Source organism: Phymastichus coffea, unplaced genomic scaffold, assembly GCF_024137745.1.
Source record: "Phymastichus coffea isolate CEN01 unplaced genomic scaffold, Cenicafe_Pcof_1.1 PCOF00012, whole genome shotgun sequence".
Lineage (NCBI taxonomy): Eukaryota > Metazoa > Arthropoda > Insecta > Hymenoptera > Eulophidae > Phymastichus > Phymastichus coffea.
This window is the reverse complement of record NW_026706823.1, coordinates 8,171,580-8,189,145: the sequence shown is the minus strand read 5'-3', so window position 1 is coordinate 8,189,145 and position 17,566 is coordinate 8,171,580. Positions and strand designations below refer to the sequence as shown.

The 17,566-nt window shown below is 41.6% G+C and overlaps 1 protein-coding gene across 1 annotated transcript; it reads right to left on the bottom strand.

Moving 5' to 3' along the window:
- Positions 1 to 291: 291 nt before the first annotated feature.
- Positions 292 to 1,565, bottom strand: LOC131672580 (uncharacterized). The gene is made up of 3 exons (XM_058949917.1): positions 1,323 to 1,565; positions 1,097 to 1,226; positions 292 to 814 (listed from the first exon to the last, which is right to left on the bottom strand). The coding sequence occupies exons 2-3, from the start codon at positions 1,199 to 1,201 to the stop codon at positions 617 to 619; spliced, it is 303 nt and encodes a 100-aa protein (XP_058805900.1). The 5' UTR covers positions 1,202 to 1,226; positions 1,323 to 1,565; the 3' UTR covers positions 292 to 616.
- Positions 1,566 to 17,566: the final 16,001 nt, after the last annotated feature.

Here is a 17,566-nt window from a genome sequence, read left to right as displayed (position 1 = left end):
ACTTACCAAAAGCATCTGCAAAAAGTTTCTGTGATTTTAGTTTAGAAATACGATCAAAATGGCTGGCTTGGCTTGGCCCATGGAGACTATAATATAGGCTCCTTGGTCTGGCGACTGCATATATCACATCAAGTATAGTAAGGTAAGTAGTTAAATATCTTTATGTATTTTATGTAACATACACAAGTTGAACAATAATCATGAGATTAATTGGAGTGGATTTGTTATGAATCTTATTAACGTACATGTCATTGTATTAATAATAACAAAATACACTGATTGTAAATTTGGTAATATATTTCACAGTATGTAGTACAAAGAATAAAGATGTATTATAAATACAGTAAATTATTCATTATAAGTAAACATATTATATCAAACAATTTACATTAGTTTAACTTTACTGTTTTTTGTATTGTAAATTATGTCTGAGCACTTTAATTCCTTTTAATATAACAAAGAAGGCCTTCCTCTGAGTACGTCTATCTTTATAATTTTGAAGTCTTTCACACAAAATGTTAATGAATAATTCACTTGAAATCTGTTTCTTCTTACTATTAAGATAATCTTTCAATTGCTAATTAGAAGCATTACTTACGCTTTGTTTTGTTTTGATTCAACTTTCAACTTCATATTTTGCAACATGAGCTAAAATCAAATTGGTCTTTTCCTTTACATTTACAAATGGTTTTAAGAAAAACAATCTCTGATATATGCATTTTTGCAAATATGTTAAATCAGTTTTTGCTACCACCGATTTATCAGTTTTCACAAAGATGTCTCTCAGATATTTGTATTTTCTTTTTATCTGGACCTCTATAATAAAAACAAAAAATAAGTATTTGCATCATAACTTTCGGAATATTTTGTATATTTTATTTATTTATTCTAATTTGCAGTATAACAGAAGACTGTTATTATAAACTGTATAATTTCCCAAAAAATATGTGTTATTTATAAATTGAAATCACATGTTTGTGTGAAACACATTATTAACACCGTAACCTGTAACCTTAATATTATTGTAAATGGACAGATTATATATCTGACATATCAATGGACAGTTCCTTTTTAAGAGCATTTTGTATTTGCGTTATAACTTTTTTTTTGCAGCACTTATATAATGCTCTTCTTGTTGATCCTTAAACATGAAAGTATTGGATGTATAATGTCTTATGATAAGTTTTTCAAATGGTGTCATATTTTTCACATAGGTATATCTAAAACTGAATTTAAATATTTAAACATAATAATTTAAAAACATATCTTTTACGTAAGATGTTCTTGTAAGTTTTTAAAGCGTAAAATATAATTGTACTCACGATTCAAATATATTATAAAAAATTATTGATGTAATATAGTACTAATTATAGTACTAATTATGAGAGGTTATATTCAATATAAGTATTGTGGTATGTTCACATGTTTCTTCTTGGGGGAAGTAAAGGCGAATAGTGTTAATTAATTAGATGAAATTAATTACGAGCTCACGAAAACTATGTAACAAATCTGTGAAATATACATATCGAAACTATGTTAATATCTCTTTAAAATATGTAAATTGAACTCATGCACATGTATTCCATACAAATATGTTAGTAGATAAGCTAATAAGTCTTGGTAAGATTCCAAAGCTCAATAAAAAAAAAGGCGAATAGTGACTTTCCTGTACAGGTAGTTGGGACTAGCAATAAATTTGGTGATTTGTATGCGTTGTTACGCCGTTGTACGCATGCGCATGCGCACATGTGGCGAGCAACTAAATAAACTTCAAAAGTTAGTAGTCAAAAAAGTTATTTATAGTAAACCACTATTAAATAATAAAAATAAACCACTATTAAAATAAATGCCGACTGGAAGTTTTGGTTATTAAAATAAATATAACAACATTTGTATAATATTGATCTAATCAAACTGAGGAAACCAAAACATTACAAAAACTCAAGACAAAAAGTATTCCTTCAAATAAACCATCTCGAAATAGTAATTAATAAAGCATTTAATTTTTATATGTATGGATTATACGAATAGTTGAAAACATAGAAGAAAAATAAAATACATAATAAATTTAATGATGTTGTGACGTCCGGATCACTATCTCAGGAACGTCTGAGGCAGACGTTATCTCAGGTGCTCTTTTTGGTTTGCGTGCGTACGCCTAATCCGGGATGAGCAATTGGAGAATCAGAGCTTTCTACTCCGCGTTTCGCGTTAAAAAGAAAAAGTTTTGACTACAAGTCTTCCATCGAACACCATGATCCAATGGAATCGAGACTTGTATGTGAATATCCCAGACCTTGCTGGAATTTATATTGTCACAAAAGTTTTAATTAACTCTAAAACGGCGCGGTTGTCTTATAGAAAAATATCCTAGATCTTTACTGAAATATTTCTCGAAGATTAGGTTTTTTTTGGATTTCGATTAGCTAAGTTAGCCATAAGTGGAAGAGGAAAGATTTGATAGCAACAAAAAAATTTTTGATTTAACTTACTTTTTTTTTTATTTGACGTAGCTTTCTAGCACTTGGAGAGCTGAGTTCCTAACTAGTCGGAGATAATTTGAGTTGGAACTGGAGCGGACGCTACATTGAACTAGATAAAGCCTATTTTTCGCTCGCACACGCTTTTTAAAGCCTAGGGGTGGTTAGGAGGAAAATCCCTCTCTCAGTCTCTCAAAATTTGGGAAGAGTAGAAATGATAGTAGTTTTTAATTGACTGACTGAGATTTTCCCACTTTTCTCTTTCGGTTTTCGGGCCCTAATTGGTTCGGGGGCGTGGTGGAGATCAGGGGCGTGCACTCAAGGGTATGGGCCCTATCTCGTTAGATGGCTCTCCAAGTACCACTTTCATTACAATTTTAAGTTATAATTATTAATTTATTATATAAATTTTTGTACCTCGTGCTTAAAAATACCGTGGCTTTCTTAATATCTAAACATATTTTATTCGAAAATCTTTAATTCTACGTGTTTACAATGAATATCTTAAATAATTAACTAAATTTGTTGATTAAATAATATGAAATGAAAAGGGAGAAAATGTGCATTAAAAAGCGGTTTACCTGAAGCTTAACATACTATTGAAAGTGAATTATTTAATTAATTTATAATTTCGGAGATTGTTTTTTCGAGTTTTGTTGGCTATTTTATTTATTTAATTTCTGCACAATTTAACTTTACAAAACTTGAATACAAAAGGAAAATTATTAAAACGGTTATTTTTATTATTTAGTTTATTGAAATTAATTTTGTTTTCTTCAAATACGATTTCAATTTGTGTCGCATAATGGACTAATACAGGGTGGGCTATTTTAAATGACCCAGTCGATGTTCTCGGAAACTATGGGGGTTAGCGAAAAATAGTTCAGATGAAAGTTGCCCAACTTTGAAGGGGACATATCCCTGTGACCTTGCCTTTGACCTCTAAGGTCATGTTCAAGGTCATTTGAAGGTCAACTTTGTTTTTTTAAATAGGAACCCCTATTTTTGACCCCGGATTCGGAAAAAGCGGGAAATTCTACGTTCAGATAAGGTAATATGTGTGGGATCCGTATGAACTCCAAGGCCATGTAAAGGTCATTTTTCCGGCCCGAATAAATTGGGACGCCTAAGGTTAAGCGTAAACTCTTCAAACAAGTTTCTTCAACTTTCAAGGGTACATATCTGTATGACCTTGCCTTTGAACTTTCAGGTTATGTTATGCCTTCATCTTCGGTTACAGACTAAGCTTTCGTTTTTATGTTTTTCTCATTAAAGAATTATGTAGATATTTATTTTCATATTCTGACATCACCATTCCAAAATTCAGATGATAATCTTAAAGTTATTATTTGTATTTTGTAATTACATAAAATCAGAATGATGTTACATGTAAATTAAATATTCATTGCAAAAATTTATTAATGCAAAATCATACTACAAATGTATGAAAAATTCTTCAACTTAACAAAAACAAAATAACTTCAATTCCTTTACGTTATAAATTTTCAAAAATCCTCCAAGGAAATTAATCATGAAATTTGAATAATTTTTCAAATTTTCTATTTCCATCAGTCTTGGAAATTCCGATTTAAATTACGTGATCTTAATTTTGTTTGAGTGATTGAAACCTCTAAAAATGCCTGACTATCAGCCGAACAACACCCAGATCATAGACAAATAAGTCGCATAACTCAGAGAGCTCGTCGTGGACGTTTAGTTAGGCAACGCAGGCGTCACGTGTATGACGCAAATGATGTACGTGTTCTGGTTGTTCTTGCAATCATTCACCTTGATCCTCATACCAGCAGTCGCCGAATTGAAAGAGGGCATGGTATAGCAAGAAGAACAGTTTTAAGAATTCTCAGAGTCCTAAAATATCATGCTTATCATATTACTTTGGTCCAGGAGTTACAACCTGCACATTTCCAACAGCGAATTGCGTTTTGCTAATGGGCCTTACAGATAGTACAGAATGATCCAATTTTTTTCAACTATGTCCTTTTTTCTGATGAGGCTAAATTCCAAAAAGACGAAGAACTTAATAGGCATAGTTGCCACTATTGGTCGAATGAAAATCCTCATTGGCACAGAACTGTGAATCACCAGAGGCGTTGGAGCCTGATGGTTTGGTGTGGAATCATCAATGGTTATTTGATCGGTTCTTATTTTTTTGAAGAAAACGTTAACGGGAATAGTTATTTACAGCTAATAAGAGATCAGTTACCTGCAATGATGGAAGATGTTGATTTATACACGCGACAAAGAATGTGGCTTCAGCAGGACGGTGCAGCACCATATTTCGCTCGAATTGTACGGGCTTTTTTGGATGAAAACTATAATGGTAGATGGATCGGACGAGGAGGTCCAGTTAACTGGCCTGCAAGTTCACCTGACCTCACATCCCCAGACTTTTATTTATAGGGCTATTTGAAAAATGTTGTTTTTGAACAGCACCCGACAACTAGAGAAGACATGCAGGATCGCATTCGCCGAGCATGCGCTGCAATACCAAGAGAAACTTTGCTTGGCACTGTGCGCCATTTCCAGAGGCGGTTCGATTTATGCCTCCAAGCAAATGGAGGTAACTTCGAACATTTGCTTCGAGGTTAAATGAATGATATTTAGAATATGGTTAACAAATGACTTCGTAAATAGCAGACACAAGTTGTATTTGACCTTGTAATTCTCCGGTACAATAAAATAAACATTACAATTTTACTTTGTTCTAATTTTGAACCCTGATCCCACTCATATTACCTCATCTGAATGTAGAATTTTTGGCTCTTTTCGAATCCGGGGTCAAAGATAGGGGTTCCTATTTAAAAAAATAAGTTGACCTTCAAATGACCTTGAACATGACCTTAGAGAACAAAGGCAAGGTCACAGGGATATGTCCCCCTGACATTTGGGCAACTTTCAACTGAACTATTTTACGCTAACCCCCATAGTTTCCGAGGAAATCGACTGAATCATTTAAAATGGCCCACCCTATACATTAGAAATTCTTTTGTTATCGACGTCGCATTGTCCGTCTTTAGTAATTTTATACCCTACACCAGGAGGACCTCGATTACGATCCTTTTTATTCAATATACGTCGAAGCACATCAACACTCATTTTATTACTGAGGAATATTTAGGATTGCCTTAATATATATAGCCAGCTCCACGTAATTCTTCAATGATTGAATGAATTTCATTAATATGACTAGGATTACCAGCGGTTTGTTCGGCGATAAGCAATCTCAATCGATCAACGAGCTCGTTTGGATCATCCCAATATACATAATCAAATAATGTTCCTTTTCTTGCTATTTTATAGTTAGGAAAAAGACCTCTTCCATCAATAGTCAATTTTCGCTTCTTAGCACTACCACTTAAAGATAAATTTGGACCGATATACTTTTTGAATTTATTTACACGCTTATTGCGATATTCTCCATTTGTTTCATATCTCTTATGATGAGCGTTAGTGATTTCAAGAATTTTTATATAATTTTCAATATCGGATGAACTGATTAATTTAGAATTAGGTTCTTTAGGAAAGAGAAGTTCCATTAATCCAGGCGTCTTGCTGAATGCTTTATCATTCACAGTCACATTATCGTTTTGGAAAGAAATTGGAGAATTGCCTATGACGTATGTATTTTCATGCAAGCAAACGTCAAATGTCTTGTCTAAATTACTTTTCTGTTGCGGTTCATGCAATAGTCGAATATAGTTTCCTACAATCGAGTCATCCAATAGCTGTTTTTGTTGTTTTGAACTAACATTGTCTAAATTTATTGCAGTTCTATCAAGTGTTGATTCACTAGTCTTACTAAATTCGTCTTCATCGCCATCATCAGTAGCATCAGCAATAGACATAGCGGATTCAAATGTAGAATCAAGCGGATGTAATGTTGAATTTAAGTCATTAACAGTACTATTGAAATATCGAGATTTATAGGGAGTGTCAGCTGTTGTTTTTGACTTGAAAACTTTATCGAACGTAATTTTCTTCTCCTTGTTCGTTTCCTGTTCAGTATTATCGTTAGTTTTATCAATAGCTACCTCCACAAGTTTCTTCAATGGATCAACCATAGGCTTCAAAATTTCATTCAATGTATTTTCTAAATCAGCTTTGTCAAGTTTTATTAGTTGCTACTTACGTCTGATGGCATCACGAGCTTCAGATAATTGCTCGAGCATCTTCTTTTCTTTTTCAAAATTAGCCATGTTGACGCTTGCAATTTCTAAAGTTAAATAATCTTCATTCGTTCACTCCGTTATATTTATAGCAAAAGAATCGAATCCTTTTCTATACCGTCCATGATTGATTGGTCTATCTCTATCAATAACTATAAATCCATGATTATCGTCTCTCCAACATTTTGAGCAAATTGCTTTAAACTTCTCAAAAGTCATATCTGAATTAACATGATCGTTGTAAATATGTTTAATATTCACGTCATCTTACGAAACGAAACTAGTAAATTCACATTATCTCGAATGAGATGCTTCGGTATGCGAGCGTATGATTGACAGAGATAGAAACTATCTACTTTTTTATGTCTTCCCATACAGAAGAATGCTCTTACGTTGTCCTGCTTTTCAGTAACTATATCGTCAAAAATCATGATGGAATTTGGATTAGCTTTATCCGGTAAAACAACTGCCTCGTGTTCGCTGAATGCATAATACTGTATATCATCAATCGGTTCCAATAAATCTTTTAAAAACTTATACTTTGGTTGATTGAGGGACTTTGAATAAACATAAACGTTTTCGAATCTAAGTCCATTAGGATATGTGATTAGCGTTAGCAAATAGTTAGTTTTCCCACAGTTACTAGGACCACAGAAAACTGGTCGTATACCGTCAGGCAGTAGTTCACCATGTCTTTTTTCTCGTTTTTCCGTCTCAAACACATTATCAAAATTTATGACTTGCAACTTAAGTGGTTGCTCTTTGAAGTCCATATAGTTTTCTAGTCACCGATCGAAGGACGAATGAGACTACTAACTATAACAACTGTTTATATATTTTTTAGTTTCATTAAGACTTTGTCTTCTGATGAGGTATGATCATTTATCACAAAAGAAAGACTGGTGGTGCTGGCTTAGTGAATAAGATCATTAATAACTTACCATTTGAAGCTCATTTGCCTGGTTATCAGTATTGCGGACCGGGAACTAAATTGAAAAAACGACTTGCTTGTGGTGATCCTGGAAAAAATCCGCTAGACGCTGCTTGTAAAGATCACGATATTGCTTATTCTCAAAATCGAGAGAACATTGAGGCGAGAAACGAAGCCGACAAAATTCTAGCTAAACAAGCCTGGGATAGAGTGCAAGCGAAAGATAGTAGTTTTGGTGAGAAAGTTGCTGCATTTGCTGTAGCCAACATAATGAAAGTTAAAAGTAAACTTGGTATGGGTGTTAAAATTTTAAAACGAGGAAAGAAACGAGGTAAGGGATTAAAAAATCGCCAACAACAACGACAGCCACGAAAGACACATGTAAAAAGTATAAATCTATCAATTGCATTGAAAAAAATTATTAACGCTGCATCGAGAAGTGTTGTACCTAGTAATAAGTCACTTTTTGTCATTCGTATGGCTATAAAAGGCGCTAAAGAAGCTGTGAAGAAGGCTGGAGGAAGAAGAAAAATAAATATTCCTCGTATTCTACCAATTCCTAGTAAAGCGGGTGGAGCTCTTCCTTTTTTAATTCCATTATTTGCCGCTTTGAGCGTTACTGGAGCTTTAGCTGGAGGAGCTGCTTCAATAGAAAAGCTGTTAACAGTGCTAAGGCCGCTCAAAATTAATCGAAATAAGCTCATAGACACAATAAAACTATGGAAGCTGTTGCTATCGGTAAAGGACTTTATTTGTAACCACATCGTAAAGGTTATGGTCTTCATCTGAAACCATATTCAAGTGGTAAAAGTTTAAAAAAAAAGCTCGAAGTAACTTTACCTAATCGAGCACTGACAGATCATGATATAAGAAAATATGTTAAAATACTAAAAATTGCAAATTTTCGAGGTGTTTTAATGCGTGATGCTCTACCGACGGATGGACCTCGATATCAAAAGACAGCTATTGTAAATTTAGATAATAAACGGGGAGCAGGTACTCATTGGGTAGCATATAAAAAGAAAGGTGATGAGGTTATGTATTTTGACAGTTTTGGTAATCTACAGCGGCCTATAGGTCTATTGCTTTATCTCAAACTTAATAGAAACATGTATAATTATATTGGATATCTAGATTTTAATACATATAATTGCGGCCATCTTTGTCTCAAATTTCTTTAAAACAAACTATAGAAAAGACAACTAGTATAAAAAATACTCATTCGACAGTAGATAAGCAATGTATGTTCTTGGACACAAAGGAGCCGCCCGATGAAGGTGTGAAGGTAGTGACACCTTTTAATTTATGGTCAGACCCCGTGGTGAGTGTCTAAAAGGCATTTAATGTTGGTTTGACACCTCGCGCGCGCCGCCAATGTATAAGGGATATGTGTATGTTCTGGGACACAAAAAGGCCGCCCGATGAAGGTGTCGCGATAGTGACACTTTTTAATCGCGATAAGGTGAGACCCCATGCTTAGTGTTTCAGTTGATGTTCAATGTAGTAGTAGTAGTAGTAGTAGTAGTAGTAGTAGTAGTAGTAGTAGTAGTAGTAGTAGTAGTAGTAGTAGTAGTAGTAGTAGTAGTAGTAGTAGTAGTAGTAGTAGTAGTAGTAGTAGTAGTAGTAGTAGTAGTAGTAGTAGTAGTAGTAGTAGTAGTAGTAGTAGTAGTAGTAGTAGTAGTAGTAGTAGTAGTAGTAGTAGTAGTAGTAGCAGCAGCAGCAGCAGTAGTAGTAGTAGTAGTAGTAGTAGTAGTAGTAGTAGTAGTAGTAGCAGCAGCAGTAGTAGTAGTAGTAGTAGTAGTAGTAGTAGTAGTAGTAGTAGTAGTAGTAGTAGTTTTTTTTTTTTTCGGGGGCGAGAGGAGAAATGCATTGACGCAAGAAGGCGGGACGGCCAAGACTGTTGGGCTCGTGGCGAGCGCCACACTACCAACTAAAACTCCCCTCGTGGCTCATGGTTTAATCCACCTTGGTACTGCGTTAGCATTGCTTCAAGATGGGCCACTTTTAGGTCACTTACCGTCCTATCGTCCGGTGACCTACGCCTTATTGCGAGCATATGCTCGCTCGTACTTAACCGACATCCACGGTGGTGGGGGGCTTATAGGCCCTCCCTGTCCCATCCCATCGTGGTCGAACGTCGGTTCTCCCCCTGCCGCAGCGGTGTGTCAGCTGCGGCCACGACTGCGTGCTCCAGACCTGTGCGGGGACACCCCGGTTGAGCGCGCCACCGCCCACTCCCTGGTCCGGGCTCTGGAGCTTAGTCACGGGGCCAGGTCTTGGGTGTCGAACAGCGCGCCCCGGGCGTCAATCTTCCATGCCTGTCCCTTCCTCCGGGAACAGACCAGCGCCGAACCGCTAATCCTGCTGCTGCTCCAGTCGTTTCGTTTTGAGGACACTCCTGACGAACGATTCGATCACCACCCACTGTTCCCGATCCTGGAGCATTGTCGGAACCACGTTTTCAGGTGTGATCCGTTCGCCAAGACTATCCTCCATCTCCCGTTTACGCGCCGCCCAGCGGTCGCACGCGAAAAACGTGTGCTCCGCGGAGTCCATCAGCCCATGGCAGTACTGGCACCACGGGGATGCCACCCTACCCATACGGTGGAGATACTCCGCAAACGCGCCGTGCCCCGACAAGAGCTGCGTCACGTAGAACGACAGCTGCCCGTGCCGTCGTTCGAGCCAGGGCTGGATTTGGGGAATAAGGCGATGTGTCCATCGACCCCTCTCCCCCCGGTCCCACTCCTCCTGCCAGCTCAGCAGAGTTTCGGCTCTGTACTGAGTCTCTTCTTGCCGGGCCTCTCGGCATCTGTCGTGGAACCTCCGTTGCCTTTCTCGAGCGAGCCACACGGCGGGGATGACCCCCGCGATGACCATGACGGCGTCGACCGAGACCGTACGGTACGCCATGGCCACCCGTAGCGCTCCAATGCGCTGCACCGAGGTGAGGTGCCTCCTGCAGTTTTTTTTCTGCAGGGCCTGCGCCCAGATCTCCGCGCCATAGAGGAGTATCGAATCGGCGACTCCAACCAGCAGCCTCCTTTTGTCTTCCCTCGGTCCGGCCATATTGGGCATCATCCGGGTCAGCCCCGCGAGGAGCTTTGACGCTTTTTCCTGCGTCCTCCGGAGATGCTCGCCAAAGCCGAGCCGCGAGTCGATCCAGACGCCGAGGTACTTTGTGCACCGGACGCTGGTGACCGTCACTCCCTCGACGTTTACTCGCAGGTCGCCAAAATCTCTCCTCCCCGTAAGCACCACCACTTCGGTCTTTTGGTACGCAAGCGCAAGTCCATGCGCCCCGAGCCACCGCACGATCCTCCGTATGGCCCACTCGATTCTCCTTTTGAGGTCTTCCCTTGTCCTGGCTCTCACCACGAGCGCAATGTCGTCGGCGTAGCCCACCAAGCGGGTGCCGGGGGGCATCTCCAGTCGCAGGAGTCCGTCGTACAGGATGTTCCACAAGTCGGGACCGACCGCGGAACCCTGTGCTACGCCACACGTGACACGCCTCTCCTGGCGGCCCCCTGTAGTGTCGTACCGGAGCACCCGGTCTCGAAGATAGTCATCGAGGATTTTACACAGATACTCCGGCACTTCGTGCTGCTGGAGGGAGCCCATTATGTCCCTCCATCTCGCCGAGTTAAACGCGTTTTGCACGTCCAGCGTGACCAGCGCGCACGCGTCCCGACTCTTATGTGGAGCACTCCATGCCTCGAGTACCTCCCGCTTGACCGCGTCGACCGCCATCACCGTGGACCTGCCCTCGCGGAAACCGTACTGATTATCCGCCAGGCCCCTGCCAGCGCCCACGGCAGCCCGAAGCCTGCCGCGGATGAGCCTCTCGAAAATCTTCCCTGTGCAATCAATCATGCACAGGGGTCTGAACGACGCCGGTGTGACGGGTGGTCCCTTGCCCTTGTCCAGAAGGACAAGGCGTTGGACTTTCCACCGCCCACTGAACATACCCATGCGCAAACATGCGTTGAACATGTCCAGCAGGATGTGCGGTTCCTCCCTCGCCACGATCTTTAATATTTCATTTGGGATCCCGTCCGGGCCCGGGGCTTTCCGGTTTGCGAGATCCCCCGTCGCCGCCAGTAGCTCCCTCCTCGTGAAAGGGGGGGCCTCCTCATCCACGACCAGCTCTCGAGCTCCCCGCTCAGGGTCGTCGGGGAAGAGAGAGTCTACGATTTTCCGCATATCTTCAGGGCCCATGGGTGCCACCGGTGCTGTCTTGCCAAGCCGCTTGGTAGCGATTTGGTATCCCAGCCCCCACGGATCCCTGTTGATATCCTCCCTCAGCTCCGACAGACACCGCTTCTTGCTGTCGCGAATGGCGGTTACGAGGCTCTTCCTTGCACTCTTGTACCGCCCTATCGCGGCCACTTCACGGCGTCTAGATCTTGTGGCCCTTCTGCGAAAACGGTGACATTCGTCGCGGAGCTCAGCGATTTCCGGCGTCCACCAGTACGCTGGCCGCTTAAAGGGCCTGACGGCCCTCCGTGGCATGCAGGCATCGCACCACCCCGTTATGAGGCCCATATTCCGCTCCACCAGCTCCTCGACCTCCTCTCTGCTGCTGAGCAGGTTCAAGTCGGCCGGGACCGGTGCCGCTGTCAGGGCCTCACGGAGCACCGCCGCGTCCAACTTCGCGACGTTCCAGCCTTCGATGGTTTTATGTCTGGCATGTTGTGACGCCTGTCTCTCGCAGATGCTGAACATAATGCTCTGGTGGTCACCGGCCGTATACCTTTCAGACACCCTCCAGTCGGTGACCTTACGGGCAATCGTCGGTGTCGCCAAGGTGACGTCGACGATCGATCCCCGCGTGCCCGCTCGTCGAAACGTGGGGGCGCTACCGTGATTGAGGACAATGAGGTCAAGCCTTGCGGCCATTTCCATCACTGCCCTCCCCCTGTAGTCGGTTACATCGGCACCCCAGTCAACGGCTTTGGAGTTGATGTCCCCGGCCACAACCATGTCTTCGCTAAGCCCGATGACGGCGTCTTCGAGCGACGCGAGTCTCTCTCTGAAGACTCCCGTCGAGATGTTCGGGGAGATGTAGCAGCTGACCCACGCTCTTTGGCCACACTTGATCCAGACGAAGCCCTCCCCGGCACCTTTATCGGTGACAAGGAGCTTGCCTCTGCTCTGGATCTTGATGGCCGCTGTCCCAGTCAGGTCTTGAAATCAGAAGGCGTGGTTTTCGTTCCTGTATTGCTCGCAAAGCAACAACAGGTCCGCGCCACACTCCCTGGCATTCTGGTCCAGCAGGTCCTGGGCCAACCGCGACCTCTGCAGGTTGGCCTGAAGAACGGCAATCATTTTTTGGCCGTACTTCTCCGTGCCGCCGCCGCGTAGGCCGCGCACTTGGCGCTACCGCGGAAGTGGGACGCCTCCTGTGGCGGCTCCATCGCCAAGCAGAGGCAGCAATTCGGCGCTTCTTGGCAGTCACTGGACTTGTGTCCAGGGCTGCCGCATCTCCAACATAGTTTGGACCGGTCTGGCCCCGCGCAATTTGCCGAGCCGTGACCGTATCCGAGGCACTTAAAACACCTCATGGGTGTCTGCCTGATTCGCATCGAGCAATGAATCCACCCGATACGAATCTTTTTCTTTGCGACAAGGGCTCGCGCCAGTCGCGAGTTCAGCGTGACTCTCACAGTCCGCTTCCCTTTCAGCATATTCGGCGCGAGCCAAATGTCCATCCCACGAGGCGATTCCTCGCCTAACTCCTTCCTGATTGCCGCCTCCACTTCCTCCTTAGAGGAGGTTGGAAGCACCTCCAGCACCTCTACGGTCAGGTGCGGCTCCAACGACTTTACCGCCGCCTCTCCTTCCAGAGCTTGTTGTACTGCCTCCTGGAATTTGAGGCGGACAGTCGGGTCAGAGTTGCCCCCAAGTTCCACCAGCACTCCCCCTTTCTAGGTTTGCCTGATGGAGCGGACTCTCACGCCCAACCTGTCGAGGTCCACACCCTCCGTCATCCTCTTCAACACCTCCGTGTAGGTCTTGCCGGTTGCTGGAACTGCGAGCACCGCGTCCGGCTTGATCCTCACGGAGGCGCTCTTCTTCTTTTTCCTATTGTTTTTTCCTCCTGGGGCTGCCCGGTTACTCGAGTGGTTATTCCTAGGAGGGGCGTCCTTCTTTACCTTTTTCGCCTTCTTCTTTGTCGGCACTGTCGTCCAGCCCGGCTCGTCCTCCTGTTGCGAGGCCGTGTCCGATGGTGGCTCCTTCATGTCCATTGACGTTGACGTGCAAGCCTCGGACGGCATTGCGCCTTGGTTCCGCCGCGCCGCCACCCTGGCCTCCTCCTGCTTCTGCTTCTTGGGCTTCGGTCTAGCCGAGGGCGCCGCGCTGTCCTTCGGACTCGGCGTCTCCTGCCGACACCTTTTGATCTGCGCTGCGTCCCTGTTGGCCCTACTGTGCAGTCGTGCAGACAGCACCTCTACGATGGCCCTTGTCTCCTCTATGCCATCTTTAATCTCCTTCTTGGTGTTCCCGTGCTTACAAATGAGCTTAGTGAGAACACCAAGAATGTTGGAAAGCTTTCCAACGAGCTCAGCTTGGGAGTCGGACTCCAGAGTTTCCTCTTCCCTGTCTCTGGGCTCCGTTTCCTCCGTGCTCTCCTCGACGCCGGGTTTGATCTTACTCCCGGTATGATTTTTCCTACCTGTTGTTGCCTGCGGAGCTTGGTGTTTTTGTCCTGCAGGGGTGGGTGGGAGACCCAGTGCACCTTGCGCTCTAGGTGCGTTTTCTTCATTATTTTCCTCTTCCATGTTTTTTCTTTTTCCTCCCAAAACCTACGTCGTGTATAGTGTGTTGTGTCATGTATGTCAGAAAACCTCCAGTAAACTGGAGGCCCTTTCGGCTCCCGCCGTCCACCCCCGCAGTATTACCCCACCCCCGCGGGGCAGTGGCCTCGGCGTAGCCCCCCGCACCCTGCAGCAGGGTCCCATCCGGGCACCACCCGGCACTGATACAGGAGCGGGATTATACACCGTTGTGCGGGACGGCCTCCCTGGCGGTTAACCCAGGGTTCGGGTCCCCCTACTACCGGCGGCCCAGGAGCGCTTCTGGTTTTAAACGCTGTACCCTCTCACCCCGGGGAGAGCGAGAAAAAACGAGGGTGTCTAGCTGGTGTTCTTATAGCGCAAGTGTGCTGAGTGTTCTCGTGTAGTTGTTTGTGATGGAGTAGGTGTAGTGCATGTGGCTTTCATCCGCCCACCCCGAGTCACACAGGGTGCCCGGGACGGGCACAGGAAGCTTAGTATGAAAGTGTCGTGATTTAGGTCTGTGTGCGTGTTGTAGTGTACTGTCCCACCGGCTGTCCGCGTCTAAAAGACTAGCCTCAATCCGCAACCCGAGGACGCGCCGTGTTGTGGTGGTGGGTGCCCACTCCTCCCACCGCGGGGTGCACAGAGGGAGGCACGGAGTAGTAGTAGTAGTAGTAGCAGCAGTAGTAGTAGCAGTAGTAGTAGTAGCAGCAGTAGTAGTAGTAGCAGCAGTAGTAGTAGTAGCAGCAGTAGCAGTAGCAGTAGCAGTAGCAGTAGCAGTAGCAGTAGCATTCTCTTGAAGAATATATGTTACGGCCTAACTTAAGTAGAGCAATACGACAGAGATGTCAAACATGCGCTACTCATTTGAATTCAAATGAAATTAATTTAAATAATTCCATAAAAGTCGGAGGAAATGTTAATTCATTACCAGTCATTCCAAACCAAATTAAAGGGGACGGAGTTATATGGCGTGAAATAAATTCAGCATTTGAAAAACGTATCATTACTGCATTCATAGCCAATCAAGAACATAGAGATATAAAGTCATTCTTAAAAGCAGCAAATAAATTATTACAACTACAAATACCAAAATATCTTTCAATTCATAATGCTCTAAAAATAAATATAGAAATGTCAGCTTAATTTACCGTAATAAAAGATAATGTAAACGACATTCAAGTAAAGTATTTCAACACCGAAAATGTTTCTATTTATAGAACGACAGATCTTAAATTATGGTTTACAGAAAATATTGAAGATGTTATACTTAAAAATTTAGAAGAATTTCAAGAAAAAGATTCCGGTTGGACATTAAAAACTATCATCGGTATTACTGTTAATATAAATAAATTTAATCCTTTCAAACCTGGCTCATATATTCAACTATCAAAACAAATAGCAGATAAAAAAGCAATTATCAACGTTCAAAATACAGATAATGAATGTTTTAAATGGGCTGTGCTTGCCTGTCTTCATCCAGCTAGATTTCATAGCGAAAGAGTTCAAAATTATATGCCCTTTGCGAATGAATTGAAATTCGATGATATAAACTTTCCTGTTGAGGTAAAGAATATTCCTAAATTTGAAAAATTAAATAGTATTTCAATAAATCTAATCATACTAAAAAAATACGGTTGTAAATTCGAAGTCTCACCATATTATATATCAACTTTAAAACAAGATAAGCATGTAAATCTTTTGTTACTACAAAGCGATTATATTGATGAGAATGAAACAGAAAAATCTAATAGATCAAATAACAACGATAATTTCAAATTAAAATTCCACTATGTATTGATTAAAAACTTATCTCCTCTTGTTAGAAGTCAAGTAACGAAACATACTGCACAAATTTATCTCTGTGAACGCTGTCTCCATTATTTCAATAATAAAGAAAAATTGAATATTCATGAGACAGATTGTTCAAAATTAAACAAATATAGAGTTAATCTACCTAATTTTCCTCTTCTGAAATTTAATCATTATAATCGAAAAGAAATGGTTCCGTTTATTATCTATGCTGATTTAGAGTGCTTATTGAAACCAGTAAATAACGGACGATCCTTCCAAGATCATGAAGCCTTTAGTGTGGGGCTTTATATAAAATGTAGTTATGATGATTCCAAATCAGTCTTTAAGATGTATAGATGTTACGTTCCGAGACGTAACTATTTCTTCATTTTGATTTCATCAGCAATCAAGATAGAGCTAAACAGCCAACTTAACTCGAAATAATAACCTAGGTAAGTTCCTGTCACTATAATAATTACTAATAAATGAATGATCATACATATTCTAAAACTACACGTCACGGCTACGTAGTCGCGACATAACATAGAAAAAAACAGAATGAAGAACAATCACCGGCACAATGGATTATCAAACAATTTCAGATTTTGTTAGATGAAATGAATCAAATATATAAGAATGCAATAGAAATGAATCTTTCATGGCGTAATCAAATGGATTTCAAGATGAGCAAAATGTGTCATATTTGTAGAAAATATTTTCAACCTGATGAAACAAGAGTTAGAGATCATTGTCATTTGACGGGTCGATTTAGAGGTGCTGCTCACGCATCCTGTAATTTAAATTATAAGAATCCTTATTTTATACCAGTTGTCTTCCACAACCTTACTGGATATGATTCTCATTTTATAATAAAAGAAATAGCTACTAGCTCTGATCTTGAGGGAAATGTGACTGTTTTAGCTGAAAACAAGGAAAGATATATAGCTTTCACAAAACACGTGGACGGTAGTACTATAAATTTTCGATTTATAGATTCGTTTCGTTTTATGCCATCATCTCTCAAAAAACTGTCTTCATACTTAACCAAACTAAATATCGTAGAGCATGAATTCAAAATAGATAAATATACAAAAACACAAATAGAATTTTTGAAGAGAAAAGGCGTTTTTCCATATGAGTATGTTAACAGTTTTGAAAGATTAAAACAGACTCAATTACCACCTATCGAAGATTTTCATAGTCAATTGATAGATAGCAACATCTCTAAAGCTGACTATAAGCATGCTCAAAAAGTGTGGAATGCATTTGACATCATTGATTTAGAACAGTATTCTGATTTATATTTAAAAACTGACGTATTACTCTTGGCCGATATTTTTGAAAATTTTCGTAAAACGTGTATGGACGCGTATCAACTCGACCCGGCACACTATT

What these genes read in the sequence shown, in the direction of transcription:
- LOC131672580 (XM_058949917.1), bottom strand. Translation starts at nt 1,201, where the DNA reads ATGACACCATTTGAAAAACTTATCATAAGACATTATACATCCAATACT. An exon ending in GTGCTGCAAAAAAAAAGTTA is followed by an intron (nt 815 to 1,096) that starts TAACGCAAATAC and finishes TTTATTATAGAG; the next exon opens with GTCCAGATAAAAAGAAAATA.